Here is a 15,220-nt window from a genome sequence, read left to right as displayed (position 1 = left end):
CATGAGAGGTTTGGAGTGGAGTATTGGAAATCTGCTGGAATGAGTTGGATCGAGAAGAACAAGAAGAACACGAAGAAGAAGAACGTCGTCGTGACCGAGAAGAACAAGAACGTCGTGACCGAAAAGCCAAGAAGTTCCAACGATATCTTTTTTGACGAGAACATGTTGACGCCCTCTTGCAAGATTTGCCGGACCAGTATGAAACTTTGTAACTAGTTCTTGCTTTTTCTGGTTTTTCTTTTTCTTTTTGACTCGATGTAAGTGAATTTGATTGACTCTTGAAGTCGATCATGGAGGTAGTAACTAGACTTCTTTTTTCTTTTTGTTTGCGTACTTTGACTCATTGTTACTGAATTGCCGGACCAGTATGAAACTTTGCGAGCGTTCATTCGAGAACGCTACTGCAAAATTATGCATGCTTACTGTTCAAGTAATAAATCTTCAAGTTCTGCTTTTTGTTTGTATCTGTTTTCCTTTTTTTTAATAATTAATCCAAAGTAATAATTGTGAATTTGAATTCATTCATTTTATTATAATTTATTTTGAAATTTCAGGTAGTTTTAGGTAAAGCTTAATATGCTTTAAAAGTTAAATAGAGCTGCTAATTGTAGATTATCAAAGGTATTGCCTGCAAGATTGTGACTTTTGTCACAAGTATAGAATGCCAAAATCGAAGCATATAGATCTAAAGCACCAAAATGAATTATTAATTCAGATAAATTGTATGGAAGCATGCGATAAAAAAAATAGCTCACTCATGAATATTTACATCTCCGTGTTGATTTTTTTTTTCTTTTTTGTGTTTACATACATAACTTAAAATTTTATTTATTATGTTAGAACACTGGTATTTTGATAACAGATTTATTTTATTACTATTTGATATTATTCCTCGCTATTTCTTTTTTCCCAAAAACTAATACACATATTTTTATCTATATTTGGATGCAAATAAGAACAAGAATTATGCGGACAACGTTGTCGTTATAATTGTTTTTGTTATCTTAACAAAACTGTAAAGTGTTCTTATTGAAATCATCATTATATGTCAACAAAAATGAAAGTACTTGTAATACTGTTGCATTGTTTGATTTTTAAGGACTATTGAATTAATAACTATTTTAAATTAATTTCGACCTTCTTTAACATTTTTTTAGTAGTGAGAAAATCGTTTCAACTTAACAAAAGGGTTGACGACGAATAATGCGGAACTCGCCACACATAAAAAATAAATTCGAGACTTGGATTTATACCTTTCTCTAAAACAGGTTCGAGATAAAAGTATAATTATTAATTCTTTTGTAAGTTGACAAATAAAAAATGTGTTTGTTTTGAATTTTAAAAAAGAACACTATTAATAAAAATATAAATATAAAATTTATGAATGATTTTATTAATATGATAAATAACTTACCCCTACCTAAAATTGAATTTACCCTAACCAAAAATTGAGTTAATTTAAAGTCTTCTTTATAATATGTTTTTATATGTTGAAAATACATTTTTAAACATAAGATAAACATTTTTCACTTTACATATTTAGTTATTATATATTTAAAATTAATTATTAAATAAAAATATGCCTTTTCAATATTATTTTACTACATAAGTGTACTCCACTTATGATATATTTATACTAATAAAAACATGACAGTCAATTTATATCATAATTTTGTACTATAAAATTATATAATTAGTTCATATAAGAAAGGGTTAAAATTATAAATACAACCATAATTAAAAAATAAATAATCATAACATTCCTTTTCTTCGTCCCTTAAACCCGTGGTCAAAGATAATATTATTTTATTTATACATTTACCTCGCAATTTGATCTTTGCAATATTGCAAAATTAGTACTTACTATTATCATTAAGGATCAAAAAATAAAAAATAAAATTATCATCCTCCCAAATTAAACAAAATATATTAGAATTTATTCCGATCCGAGTTAGCCCGACCCGGTCTACCAAGAATATCACCGGTGTGTGTGAAGTGCGAGCGAGACACTGGTGGCGGTGACTGCACTGGTATTCAGTCCACTGAACCGTGTCATAGCACAGCAGCTTCAAACGAGAGAAAGAAAGTTAACAATGAAGTTATCCTTATTGACCGTGTTTGTTATAACAATAGCATCGTTATCCATTATTCCAGTGTATCGATGCTCATCATCTTCTCAATCTCAATTCCAATGGCAGATCCTCACCAAGCAGAATTTCTCTTCACAGATCCGTCTCCACAATCACCTCCTCCTCCTCGTGGCGCTTCCCTGTACTTCTCTCCACTCATCAAACTCTTCATTCGACCAACACCATTACGTGTTGCGTTGCGCTCTTCTGCTCCTAACGTGTTTGATGAATTGATTTCGATTTTGAACCGCAGGGTCCGGCGAGGCTCGATCTCTCATGAACGACGTTTCGCTTGCAGTTTCCGCTAAGCCTATAGAGTTCGCCTCTCTCAAACTCATGCGCATGCATAGAAACACCGAGAAGGTTCTAGCGGATTCTATAGGTGCTACCGATGAAATAACACTCGTTTATTTCCATTATTCTGTGTCTTATAAGTACCGTGGAAGATTCAGAGCTCAGAATATTCTGTTCTCGTTGTATCCTTATATATCCCTTGCGCCTGAGGAGGTTCCTCTCGCGGCTCTCAATTCTCCTCTGGATTTAAGATCATTCATTGATTCCACTGACAAAGCTATTGTTCTAGTTGATTTTTGTGGTTGGACGCCCAAATTACTCGCCAAAAGTACCAAAGATAACGGAACGCAAAATAGTTTCACTGTGCTTGGTGAGTTTTAACGAATTTGATGTCACGAATCCGTACCTAACTTAGCATTTGCCTTTTCCAGAAGTAATGTCCGTGACATTGATAATTGAAGGTAGGTAGGACAAAGGTTGTTAACAGTTCAATAAGTAGGACAAAGGTTGTTAACAGTTCAATTAGTGTTTTTTGAATGGTTATTCTATCAGAATTTGAGTTTCACTTGGTAAAAGGTCCGCATTAAAGAAATGATGAAGATTACTAGGATGAAATTCTAATTGGAGAGCGGAACAATATGTTTTCCTTTGTTGCATTTGACATTTGTCAACTAGCACCGTTAGATGAAGATTGAATGATATATGTTTTTAGATGCGTATTTCAAGTAAAAAAAACTTAAATCACATGGTTATATTTTATCTATATTTTATGAGTTGTATGATGCTTATCCAACGGTTCTTATTGTTTGAAAATGGATTCCCTGATTATTCCTCGACTTCAGGAAATATGGATCTGTATAATTATATAGTGTCTCACTTTTAATAAGTGTATTTATGTTACTTGGAATTTCTTGATGGTTGGGCACTCAGCAGAAGGTGACTCACTGTCTGTGGTGGCGTTTTCCTTGCAGGGAATCACCATGGAATGGATCTTAGCAGAGGGAATAGTAGAATGCATGTGTCAAGGGGGAAGACTAACAAGAAGGTGGCTGGTATTATTTAAGTGCTTGTCAATGAAAAACCTCGAGGTTAACAAGTAAATTCTTCATTTCATTATTTTGTGTCTTTTTTTTCCTTTTTCCAAATCATCAGATGAGGACACGTGCAAGGCTGAACTTGGTGTTGATAAAGGGTTTTGTAAAGCTCCTTGGCTGGGGGAGTTTACCTTGTTAAATTATGGTCTTTTGGAGGGCTCCAAGGATAGGAATCATGATGTTGTACATTATTGTTCATCATCTGAAGAATTTGAGCGGTTTCAATCTTTTTACTTGAAATTCATGACTGTTGTGAGAGAATTTTTTTTGCCTCCGGAGCGAAACAGATTTGGCCTGGTTTCAAATAGGTCAATGCTTTCATCCCTAGGTGTTGGTGATTATGGCCCATGGTTTGCGGTTCAGTACCAGGCTGGATGTTCAAGTTGTTCAAATATTCTTAAAGAAGAGGATGACTTAAACTATGTTTTGCAGATGAATAATTATTATGTTAAAGAGGTGAATAAAACCTTTCTTTCTTTTGTTCCATACTATGAAGTATATGCCATAATTTAATTCAATCGTTCCTGTATCATATGTCTAATTATTGTAGTGGACTAGTTTATTTAACTAGTGAAGATACGCTACCACTACCAAGCATCCATCCTTCTTTCAATCATTTTTGGAACTTACCTTGTTTTATTTGTATTTAGCTGGAAGGTAATGATCAAGATCCCATTCTACCAGCAAATAAGCCATCTGTACTTCTATTTGTTGATAGATCATCCGAATCCTCAGAAACTAGGGGAAAAAGTAAGGAAGCTCTTGAAGCTTTTAGAGAATTGGCACAACATTATCATAGTGTGAATCAAGCAGGTAAGAAGAAAAATGACAGTCTTGATAAACATTATCATGGTTTGAAGAGTACATCTGAACATCCTAGGTTAAAGTTATCTATGCCAGCTCAGAAGATTAAACTAAAAGAGAAGATTTCTACAGTCATGATTATAAATGAGGGTAAGCAAGTTAGTTTAGACAATGTACCATCTGATCTTCAAGGGAGTTCTTTGAATGAAATATTGGCCTATCTCCTCCAGCGAAAGAATGATAGAAAACTAAGCTCCCTAGCAAAGGATCTAGGCTTCCAACTTTTATCTGACGATATGGATATTGGGTTAGCTAGTACACAACAACCATATTCAGAAGTTCAGTCAAATCAAATTCCAACAGAAACCTCTGAACAGGGCCTTGCGGATACTTTGGTGCTAGATGGGGATTCATATAGATCTGCTGCAGAGGTTGAGGAAAATCCCAAATTGACTGAGCTATCTTCTCGGGATGATGAAGTGAATAGACCTTCTATCATTACACATGAGGAGATAAAGTCTGTGCAGCCTGGGGAATCTGTTGCAGATAATGAACTTTCTACTACCGAATTTGTAAGATCAGAAACAGATGATTCTTCAGGTGGGAACAAGTATGAGGAAGAACTGACTCATTTTCTTGGTTTTAATGGTTCATTTTTCTATTCTGATGGTAATTATCAATTACTTGAAAGACTCACGGGTGGTTTTGGAGTTCCATCTTTGGTTATTGTTGATCCCATTCAGCAGCAACATTATGTTTATCCTGGTGAGAAAAGTTTCAACTTTTCTTCACTATATGATTTTCTTTCTGAGTTTCTTAATAGAACCCTACATCCATATCAGCGGTCAGAACATGTATTTCAAGGTCAAAAGGGGCCCATCCATCCTCCATTTGTTAATTTGGATTTTCATGAGATAGATTCTATACCTCAAATCACTGCTCATAGTTTCTCTGAACTTGCTATTGGTTTTAATCTTTCTAACAAAGAAGATACTTCCAATGCATGGAATAAAGATGTCTTGATCTTGTTCAGCAATAACTGGTGTTCTTTCTGCCAGAGAATGGAAATGGTTGTTCGGGAAGTATATCGGGCCATCAAGGGCTATGTGAATATGTTAAACAGTGGATCTCAGAACGTTGAAGGTATATCTGATCATGGTAAGACTCCGTGTTTCTGTTTGTCTCTGCACTCTACCACCTCATTTTTTTCAGATAAAGATGGTTGCTTAGGGTATTTGTTTTCAGCACGTTTTGTTGTGAGAAGCTTGTTGTTTTGCTTATAATAAAATGGTCAGCAGCTTTTTTGTTAGCAATTAGCTGGTCTTGTATCTGTTGTGCACGTTCATGCCACCAACTGCTTGACAGTATTGACTTGTTTGTTCATCAAACACAGAATTTTAACTTTTCACTTTGAATTTGTAACCGTTTTTGACTCTGCACCTCTGATCTTAGCATGAATCCCAATGGTTCCTATCCTGTTTTATTTTGTGCACTTGATTGAGGTGTATGATGCTTTTTAAATTGGTTTGTGGGAGAATTTACCGACCAAGTTGTAGACATAATTGCTAAAAGTGACAATTGATGTTACATGGCAGAAAATTTGGATCATGTCACGATGAAGCTTCCGGTGATCTACTTATTGGATTGTACTTTGAATGATTGTGATTTGATACTGAAGTCATTAGACCAGGTACTCGTGAAGCTATATTTTTGGTCCTTGTCTTGTTTTTATGATTAGGTTAAACACATAATTTATCCCCTCTATTGTACTGGACTTAATGTTGACTGGCGTACTTTTAATATGCAGAGGGAAGTTTATCCTGCTCTAATTTTATTTCCAGCAGAAAAGAAGAAACCTCTTCTTTATGAAGGCGATATCGCTGTAATTGAGGTTATGAAATTTGTGGCAGAACACGGAAGTAACTTTCATAATCTTATCAGAGAAAAAGGTAAACATTCATTTGTTATATGCTATTTTTGTATATATAATTTATGAAATAGCATGTTACTTTTGGCCTTAAACTTTGATCATATACTGATGATCATTGATTCATCACGGCATCCTCATTTCCTATTTATCTGGTTCCTAGATTTAGATGAACTTTACAGTGGAGTGGTAGACTTGTAGCTAGTGTATCTCCTTTTAACTTCTGTTTCTAAAAGTTCCCTGTTTTCTATTTCTTCTAACTTTAACATTTACTATGGTAGTCTAAATTTATTCTTGACTTTGTTTCATGGTTCCAGTGGCAGTTCTGTGGCTATCTGAAAGAGAAGGCAAAAATAAAAACTTATATGATGCTTTGCTAACTGATTTCAACCCAGAACCACTTCAATCACACAGCAAATATCATGGAGCCCAAGGTCATGACTTGTTAGACCAGGTGGTTAGACCTAGCCCAGTGAGTTCACCCGTAACAAATGGACTGCATGAAGCATTGCCTCACGTGGTGATTGGTTCAGTTCTAATTGCCACAGAAAAGCTTTTGGGCGTTCATCCGTTTGATGGATCAAAGATTCTCATTCTTGCAGCCAATGAAGTAACTGGATTTCAAGGTCTTATCCTCAACAAGCATATACAATGGAGTCTTCTGCCTAAATTGGAAGAAGAATTGGAAAAATTGAAAGAGGCTCCTCTCTCCCTGGGAGGTCCAGTAATGGAAACTGGAATGCCTCTTTTATCCTTAACTAGAACACTTTCTGGAAATCATTTACCTGAAATCCTTCCTGGAATTTACTTACTTGATCAAGTAACGACAATTCGTAAAATTGAGGAGCTGAAGTCGGCAAATGAATCAGTTGGAGATTACTGGTTTTTCTTGGGATATTCAAGTTGGGGATGGAAACAGTTATATGATGAGATGGCAGAAGGAGCTTGGAACTTGAGTGAGGATGCAACGAGACACTTAAATTGGCCGTGATTTCCATTTTATTGACCATCCGTACTGTATCGATAACATTTCTTTTGGCCTCGTTAATTATATAATTAATTCACTATGCATATACCGTAGAAAATAACAGCCACGTAGAAAATAACAGCCACGTAGAAAATAACAGCCACATTCGTGGTTCATTAGATGTAGTCTTTTGAGATAGCAGAAAATAGGAAAATATGTGCTTGGGTAAGTCATCCAAAATTTTGTTTAGAAATGGGTACTTGAAGCACATATGGCGTGTTTGGTTGCATTTTAAGAAACAGAGATTCGTTGACATATCAATTAACTTTAAAAAGTCTGCATGCAAAAAGAAAATCAGTTCAAATAACATTGGAAATTAGTTTGACCTGATTTATCGTAAATGGAATTCCGTCACAGGTTTGATTTTGGAACGAAATCAGCGTTAATTAAATCCAGCTCTCTACTGCACGGTTCGGCTTAAAGTTTATAAATTAAAGGCTATAAAATGAAAAGGGTGCATATTTGATGAGTATACATGACCAATAGGAGAACTATATGTTGATCGTGTTTTTTCTGTCAGAAAACCAAACTCTATATTTCACTTATGACATTTTTCTGGATTATTAAAGAACATGAACTGACTTGTTTTATTTTCTTATTTAGGTACATTTGAACGTCTATTTAAATATTGTTTAGTTTGAGTACAAGATTAAATTAGTTTGATTATCCATTTTACCCCTTTTGAATGAAGACAGTAAAAAAAACCACTTATTTTCTTTCAATTAATTTATAATCGCGTTTTCAAGCACGGATATTGATTTCCAAATAAAATTAAAGTATATTCTTGATATAAAATTAATTTCTAAATCAAATTAATTTATTTCTATACTTCAATGATATAATGATAAAGAAATAAGGTGAAAAAATAAAAATGAAAATTCCCTCCAAGAACGAAATGATAAAAGCAAGATTTATCAGAAAAGTCTATTGTGTCCCCTAGAAAACTACATCTGCAATTTTGCATGCGTTGCATAAACACCAGTCACACATCAAGATAAGGTTAGAGCATTATAGAAGCGTCAAATATCCCACCATGTCTTAGACCAGACTCCAGAGAGTTATGGCAAATGCAGGAAATTTGGTATCGCAAAGGAGCTTCAATCCAATATTCAATCCATACCACTCCATAGATAAGCTCAACAACACCTTCAGGTTGTTCTCTCGGATTCCCTCTTACAATAATCCCACTGTCACTGTCACTGCTTCTTCCAAAAGAAAGGATGACTTTAACTCTCCTTTGGTAACTTGCTATATATGATATATATATTCGCCCTCTAATTTGTTCCAAACTGAAGTTTATTAAGGAGGTATTTGTGGTATTTATTTACTTGATGTGGCAAAACGTAGATTGGGAAGAACACGAACAGGGCTGCTCGCCGTTTGATCACAATATCACCTGGTGATGGCAGATATCACGGGGATTGGACAAGTGATTATCTAGTCTCTTTGCACGACCTAGACTTACAGGATTTGATTGAAGACGATGGTAACTCACATAAGAATGCGCAAGTTTTCATCAATCTCTCCGTCCAAAAGGTGCTTCCATACATTTCACCTTTCTTTGTTAATCACACCATCTCGTATTGTATTTCTTTTATCTCTATTCGTGACTAGAATCAATAGTCTCAGATTTTGACGTTTGATTGTTTAATTGTCAACACTTGTACGTGGTAATGCCAGCATGCTAGCTTTGGTTTATCCGTAGATGGAAGAGTCACCACATCCTTCACTAGAAAGTGCAGCAACTGTTCTACTCCCTATTGCCGACAGGTATTTCTTTCCGTCACCACCACTATGTGTTAATTAATTTCTTGGTTTGGGATTTGTTGCATGCCTTCGAAATGCAGTTGTTCTTTTATTTTTTTTATTAAAATACCATGAATTGATATTTATTGACTGTAATATCTCTGTGGGCTTTCTGACATTATGAGTTTGATATTTACCCACCATCTTTTTGTTTTTTTTAGATTCCTCTTATATTCAGTTGATATTTCAGTGGTTGAAGTGTAAGAGAATTTTGACCATAGCAAAATAACTATTCAATGAAAAGCTCGTTCCTCTTTTTTCTACCTAAAATGCCTCAGGTTTCTTTACCAATGTGTCTGAGTTTGGGGACAATTAAGTGCACAAATACATCATGCACCTACGAAATTCTTGGAATGAAAATGTGTCATTTGCATGCATAATGTTGTTGCAATTGATGTCTTGAAGTTGTATCATCTACATTGTCAAGTACTGATTATGTATTGACGTATGGTGTTAGACATATTTTATGGTTCTATGGTTGACTCCGTCTTTACTAATGGTTACAGATTGAAGCAAAATTTAACGTATGGGTTCTTATAGCACCTAAAGACGACCGCAAGCAGCCACAACTTGAAATTGGAGATGACCCTAATGTAACTACGCTCTTAAACCCCCCAAGTGAAATGCTTTCATTCTTTTGTATATTTTCTTTTTCGAATTTAGATTATGTTAAATTTTTCTGTATTATTCCTCTATTATGCCTTCAAAATAAACTGATGGATATTGGGTTTGATAATTTAAAATACGTTAAAAGGATTTTTAAAATACCAACATTAATCTATTATCTTTTTTGGAGTTGCTCTAAATTAACGACATTTGAAAAAGTTCACCCATGCAATTCTCACGGGCAAAAGGCTCGTGTCTCATTTTCTTTCCCATTTCTGGGTTTGGAAGAGTTTTTCTGTAAGTATATATAAACAAGAAGAAAGTAAAATTTACATATGTTTTTTAAAAAAAATAATTTTAATTTATAAAAGAAGTGCTTTTTATTTCTTGATTCATAATTTTCTTTTCTAGGAAATCCCAACCATTCTTCAATTATTTTGAAGTTTTCAAACTTCCAAGCAATAGAGAACTCTTGTAAGTTATATTTAAAGAGACTCCTACCATATATCCCGAAATTGTGCGCTACTTAAGTTGCCTATGATGTGTTTAATATTAAGGGTATTGATTTGTACACTCTATCAAAGTTCTGCCTCATCACATAAAAAAGTTACCGGAAAATTTGTTCCTTACACCATCAAAAAGTTACCAGAAAATTTTTTCCGTAAGGGAGGAGTGATTGTTTTCCGGAAAAGAATTTCTGGAAGTGTTTATTGTGTTCCGGAAAATAAATTCTAGAAGTAATAGGGTACAGGAAGAAATTTGATAGAGTGTAGGAAGCAGTATCCTAATATTAATTCCAAACATATGTTAATTTAACTTTTTATTTATCCGGTTTTTCCTATACCATTATTTAGTTTTATATGTTCCATTATTTGAGAGAATGCTTTTTAGTTAACCTAATTTTGGAGAAAACTGTTAATCTTAGGAGATTTACACATATCACAATAATTAGTCTTTTTAAACTGTATCAACTTACATTTCAGATTGTTTTGTTCGTGATCTTAGAGTTAGATATTCAACCTTGTAACAACTATTTTATTAAGAATTTTGCAATCCAAGTAATATATATTGGATTTTGGTCTTCTAAGTTGAAAAGGTAATATATATTATATTCACTTTTGATGTAAAGTGAGTTAATTCTATGAGGTACCTTGATGCAAATTAAGGGTTAATATGCTCATTTTATCACTTTAAATAATTCCCCACCATACTATTAGCCATAAAAGGGAGGCCACTTAGATGAGGCCGGAGATGATAGATGATTGCAGTTCTACCTAAGTAACAGAAATATGAGTTAGTTCTAAATGTTAAAATTTGAGGTTAAAATGGGTTACCTCAACACCAGATATTTTCTATGTCGTGAATTGAATTTTAGAACTGGTCTTAAAGCAATATTTCAATGAACATGGCTCTTTACTTTTCTATTTTAAGGAGTGACAATACCTACAACAAATTTTTAGCCACGAGATGATTTGAAAGATTAACATGTTCAATACTGATTAACACAGCTACTCATTCAATACAGGTGATATATGTTAGACCTGGACACGAAGTTGATCTCGATTCTCTTGTACAAGATGCCATCCGACTAAACTCAGCAGTAAAAGTATAATTAGCAGTATTGCATATCATGTTTTTACATGTTGGGTTTTAAAATTTTGTATAATTATTTTTAACTTTGCAGGACTGTTGCTCTGAATTATGCGAGAAAACTGAGGGTACAATACAGTGTAAGCATTTTTTTATTATTGAAATTTTTCATGGCGATCCAGGTGGTTGTTCTTCATTACTCTTCTAATGTTTTGTAATAGAGGGAATGTTACCAAAAGTGACCTTGAAAAAACAATCTAAGATATGCTTAGTAATGATCTTTATTTTCTTTTCAGATATAACTGGACAAAGTCAGGCTTCCGTTGATAAAAGGTGGTCTAGACTATTGGCACTAAAGAAAACAAATTTATAGCATAGACTAATAACTTTCATGTATACAATAATCGTCAGTTTGCAAATAGATTGTATGTATAATGTATTGATGAATAATCCTTCTTTCTGATGGGCAATCCATTTCTAATGTATGTTTCGAAAATCTGTTTTACTCAGTCTTGCATGTGAATACTTCAGCACACGTTAGATAATATAGCTAATAACCAAAAAGCGATTGACTCTCAAAAACAAGCGAGCTTCTAATAGGTTTAGCCATAGTCGCATCCGAAATTGTTCAAAATGCAGGATTTAACATCTCTTTGATGAGAAAAAAAGAAGGTAAAATTTAACATCATGTTTGAATAAGTGAGTTGGTATCTGAAACAAATATCAAAATTTAGATTCTCTTTTAAGTTCTTTGCTGAGTTTTTGACAGTGTCTTTCTACTGACTCTTCAAATTATATTTAATATACTAACATCAGTGTATATATTTTAAAGACTCACTAAGGAGACAGTACCAAAAACTCAATACCAAAATTTCAACAGAGAATTTGAACTCCAAATCTCACTGTTCTATTTCCAAGTAAACATTGAAAAACCACAAATTTCAGATTTTATCCCTAAGAAATTTACCCAATTACAGGCAGCTGAAAGTGCTAGAAAAAGTTAATGATCTCAATAGTCAGTATTCATACCAAAAATTGGTAATAATTTAATTTCAAATGTCATCCATACTGATTAACAGACGAGCTTTCAACGAACAAGATCCACAAGGAAGAATCACTGATCCTGGTAAAGTATCAACATTGAGTATAGATATCCCACTTCCCTCCCTCAATAAGGAATAACCCATTTTCTTCAGTTCCAATGAATCTACAGAAAAGTAATCACCACATCGGCATTGATACAACAGTTCCAATGCTTCTCCGGCATCTTCAACCATCATATCCTCTAAGCTTAAATCCTCTGCAACTTCAGCAGCCAAGAAATCCTGTCTTGTGCTTCGCAGCTCCTTATCATAACAAGAGCGGGAGCTTGAATCACTCAGAATTTCCCATGCCTTCTGTACTTTCAGAAATCTCTCTCCATTTATTTCATTACTGTTGGATGTCTCCGACGACTTCAACAGCTTATCAGGATGCAAGCTGAGTACAGCACTGCGATAACTGACACGAATTTCTTCATAATTTGCATCTTCTTTCACATTAAGAACATTATAATGGGTTTCCTGAATCGCATTCTTGTCTAGAACCATTTTTTTTATGTTGCTTGAGCTCAAACCACCCACAGAGAAAGGTTGTCTGCGTTCAAAATCATTATAGTCATTGTAATAATATCAAAATCATTAGCACAATATCAAACGCAAAGCACACAGAAAAGCAAAACAATATCATAATCACAAACAAAATATTAGAAACAAACCACGCAAATCGATCAAAAAAATCGAGGCAGACAACATAAATAAACAAGAGAAAAAAAAAACATCGCATCACATCGGATCTAGAAACCTTACCGCAATGGTTACAAAAGAAACATACAAAGGAGAGTTAATACCTGTTCTTATTAATAGATTAAAATGCCGCAACGTATTACGCTGTAAAAACCTATCTATAGCTATTGAGAGCAAAAACCAATATTAAATTACCTTGGTTTGAGAACGAACTATCTACAGCTTCAGTAGCCAAAGCTCTCAACACAATCTACTACTGACACACCCATATGAGATTTAATTGGAAATTTCCAACATATCATTAGCCAACCAAACTTTATAAGAACCTAAGGAGAACCACACCACAAAAACTAGTCGTCATAGTTGCAGAAACCAAGGCCTTACAAAATCACTCTAGAATCTCATACATTGCAATAGAATGATGATGTTGAAAGTTGAAAAACGGAATTAGTATGGACTTGAACAGATTACTTCGGTCCTGTTAGTACCATCACAATCGTACTTTTACTGGGTAAAGAATATTAAAAGAAAAAACGATAATTTACAATTAACTCAAGATTATCCAACCAAGACCTAAGTTGTTTTGAGAAACCGGAAAAAAGAAGAAAACCTGAGCAGCAGTTGGAGCAGACGAATAATAAATGCGAGAACGTAGCCGGAATCGGAATTGGAATCGGAGGTGATCGATCTGTGATTTATGATCTTTTTCCGCTGCTTTTCCTTCTGCAGTTTCAGCTATGTTCCCCCCTTCTCAAACACCTTCTCTTCCCTTTTTTAGTTCGGTTGAATTTAATATATATAAAAATTTTATATTGGAAATTTCGTCAAATTTACTTTTTAATCAAATTAAATTAAAGTTAATTATCCATGTGTTCTTAACCTTTTTTGAAGAAATTTGTGCTAAATATATATTAAAATTGAAAATCGATATATATATATATATATAAATGTTTTCTATTTAACAGAAGCTAGCCTAATTTTATTTTGAATTTAATTTATATCTACTGAATATGTAAATATTTGCTACCTGCTAATGTCTTGTTTCACCCCAACATATTTGATTGGATTAAGATGAGTTGCTTAAATATTGTCAACCATTTACTTGATATTTGTATGATAAGTTGCTTAGTTGTTGAAACAATTATTTATTTTTTCAGAATTAAAGACAATTTTTAACTGTTTAACATTCCATTTATTTATCACAACACAAAACAGTTAAATCTAATATTTTGTAACAATTTTAATGATAATTTTAAAATCATAGAAAATTGTCATATTTATTTGAGTTTTGGAAAGAAAAGGATTTTCTCTTAATGTAATTTGTTAAAATAAAAATATTCTCGATTTTTTTTTCAATAGGTGAATTTATTCTTGCAAATATTGTTTGAATTCATCTTAGTATTTATAATTTTTTTTTATGTATAATTATGAATAATAGTTGATTTTTTAAGTTAAGTATATGTATTTCCTTTTATCTCCTATTCATCTTTATCTTTGTACCTCATATCATTTTTAAACAGTAAGAAATATTTAATGTTAGTTAATCCAAACAACTTGCATTAATTCTTGTTTACTCATTACTTTCGTAACTTTATTTATAATTTATAATATAATAATTTTTGTTCTATTTATTTTATATTTATCTAATTATTATTTAATATTTATGCACATTGATATTTAATATTAAAAAAATTATATACTTTTAGTATTTAATTTTATAGTAATTTTTTATGATTTTTAATTTTCTTATAAATAAATTATTCATTTCAAGATAGAGATAGAAATGTGACAAAAACTCTAAAGCCATAGATATATATATATTTTTCAAATACATTTTTAGAGTTTATTATGTTGTAATGATAGATTTTGGTGTTAGAATACAATAATTGGTTTGTTTTTTAATTGTTGTTGTAATTTTTTTCTCTGTCTTTTATCATTAAATTAAGAAAAATTATTGATGATGTTTAATCTATATGCATAACATTATACGAGTTCAAATAATTTTCAATTTTAATTAAAAAATTACTTTAATTTAAGTTAGAAATCTTTCTATAGATGATTTTTTTACCAATTAATTTGCTTTTAGAAGAGAAAACAATAAATATAATTAGATATAATAATATTTAATTGAAAATTATTTTTAGTTAAATTTGCTATAA

The 15,220-nt window shown here is 32.7% G+C and overlaps 3 protein-coding genes across 6 annotated transcripts; 2 read left to right on the top strand and 1 right to left on the bottom strand.

The window, feature by feature from the left end:
• Positions 1-1,948: 1,948 nt before the first annotated feature.
• Positions 1,949-7,569, top strand: LOC108340511 (uncharacterized). 3 transcript variants are annotated; one of them, XM_052877603.1, is made up of 8 exons: positions 1,949-2,271; positions 2,383-2,793; positions 3,395-3,475; positions 3,576-3,973; positions 4,168-5,464; positions 5,917-6,011; positions 6,129-6,270; positions 6,566-7,569. In XM_052877603.1, exons 1-8 carry the CDS (start codon positions 2,094-2,096, stop codon positions 7,237-7,239), a joined length of 3,276 nt encoding a protein of 1,091 aa, XP_052733563.1. In that variant the 5' UTR covers positions 1,949-2,093; the 3' UTR covers positions 7,240-7,569. The 3 variants fall into 3 exon arrangements, with proteins under 3 accessions (XP_052733563.1, XP_017433449.1, XP_017433450.1); XM_017577960.2 differs by having other exon boundaries at positions 1,950-2,271; positions 4,168-5,479; XM_017577961.2 differs by lacking the exon at positions 1,949-2,271 and having other exon boundaries at positions 2,746-2,884; positions 4,168-5,479.
• Positions 7,570-8,263: 694 nt separating this feature from the next.
• LOC108339851 (large ribosomal RNA subunit accumulation protein YCED homolog 2, chloroplastic) lies at positions 8,264-11,773 on the top strand. The gene is made up of 7 exons (XM_017577069.2): positions 8,264-8,515; positions 8,623-8,811; positions 8,956-9,045; positions 9,588-9,674; positions 11,213-11,293; positions 11,372-11,417; positions 11,574-11,773. Exons 1-7 carry the CDS (start codon positions 8,336-8,338, stop codon positions 11,648-11,650), a joined length of 750 nt encoding a protein of 249 aa, XP_017432558.1. The 5' UTR covers positions 8,264-8,335; the 3' UTR covers positions 11,651-11,773.
• Positions 11,774-12,303: 530 nt separating this feature from the next.
• On the bottom strand, positions 12,304-13,832 carry LOC108339768 (diphthamide biosynthesis protein 4). Of its 2 annotated transcripts, XM_052878311.1 has the most exons (3): positions 13,672-13,825; positions 13,257-13,387; positions 12,304-12,912 (listed from the first exon to the last, which is right to left on the bottom strand). In XM_052878311.1, exon 3 carries the CDS (start codon positions 12,864-12,866, stop codon positions 12,330-12,332), a length of 537 nt encoding a protein of 178 aa, XP_052734271.1. In that variant the 5' UTR covers positions 12,867-12,912; positions 13,257-13,387; positions 13,672-13,825; the 3' UTR covers positions 12,304-12,329. The 2 variants fall into 2 exon arrangements, with proteins under 2 accessions (XP_052734271.1, XP_017432459.1); XM_017576970.2 differs by lacking the exon at positions 13,257-13,387 and having other exon boundaries at positions 13,672-13,832.
• Between the last annotated feature and the right edge of the window lie 1,388 nt (positions 13,833-15,220).

Source organism: Vigna angularis, chromosome 5 (assembly GCF_016808095.1).
Source record: "Vigna angularis cultivar LongXiaoDou No.4 chromosome 5, ASM1680809v1, whole genome shotgun sequence".
NCBI lineage: Eukaryota > Viridiplantae > Streptophyta > Magnoliopsida > Fabales > Fabaceae > Vigna > Vigna angularis.
This window is presented reverse-complemented; position numbering and strand designations above follow the sequence as displayed.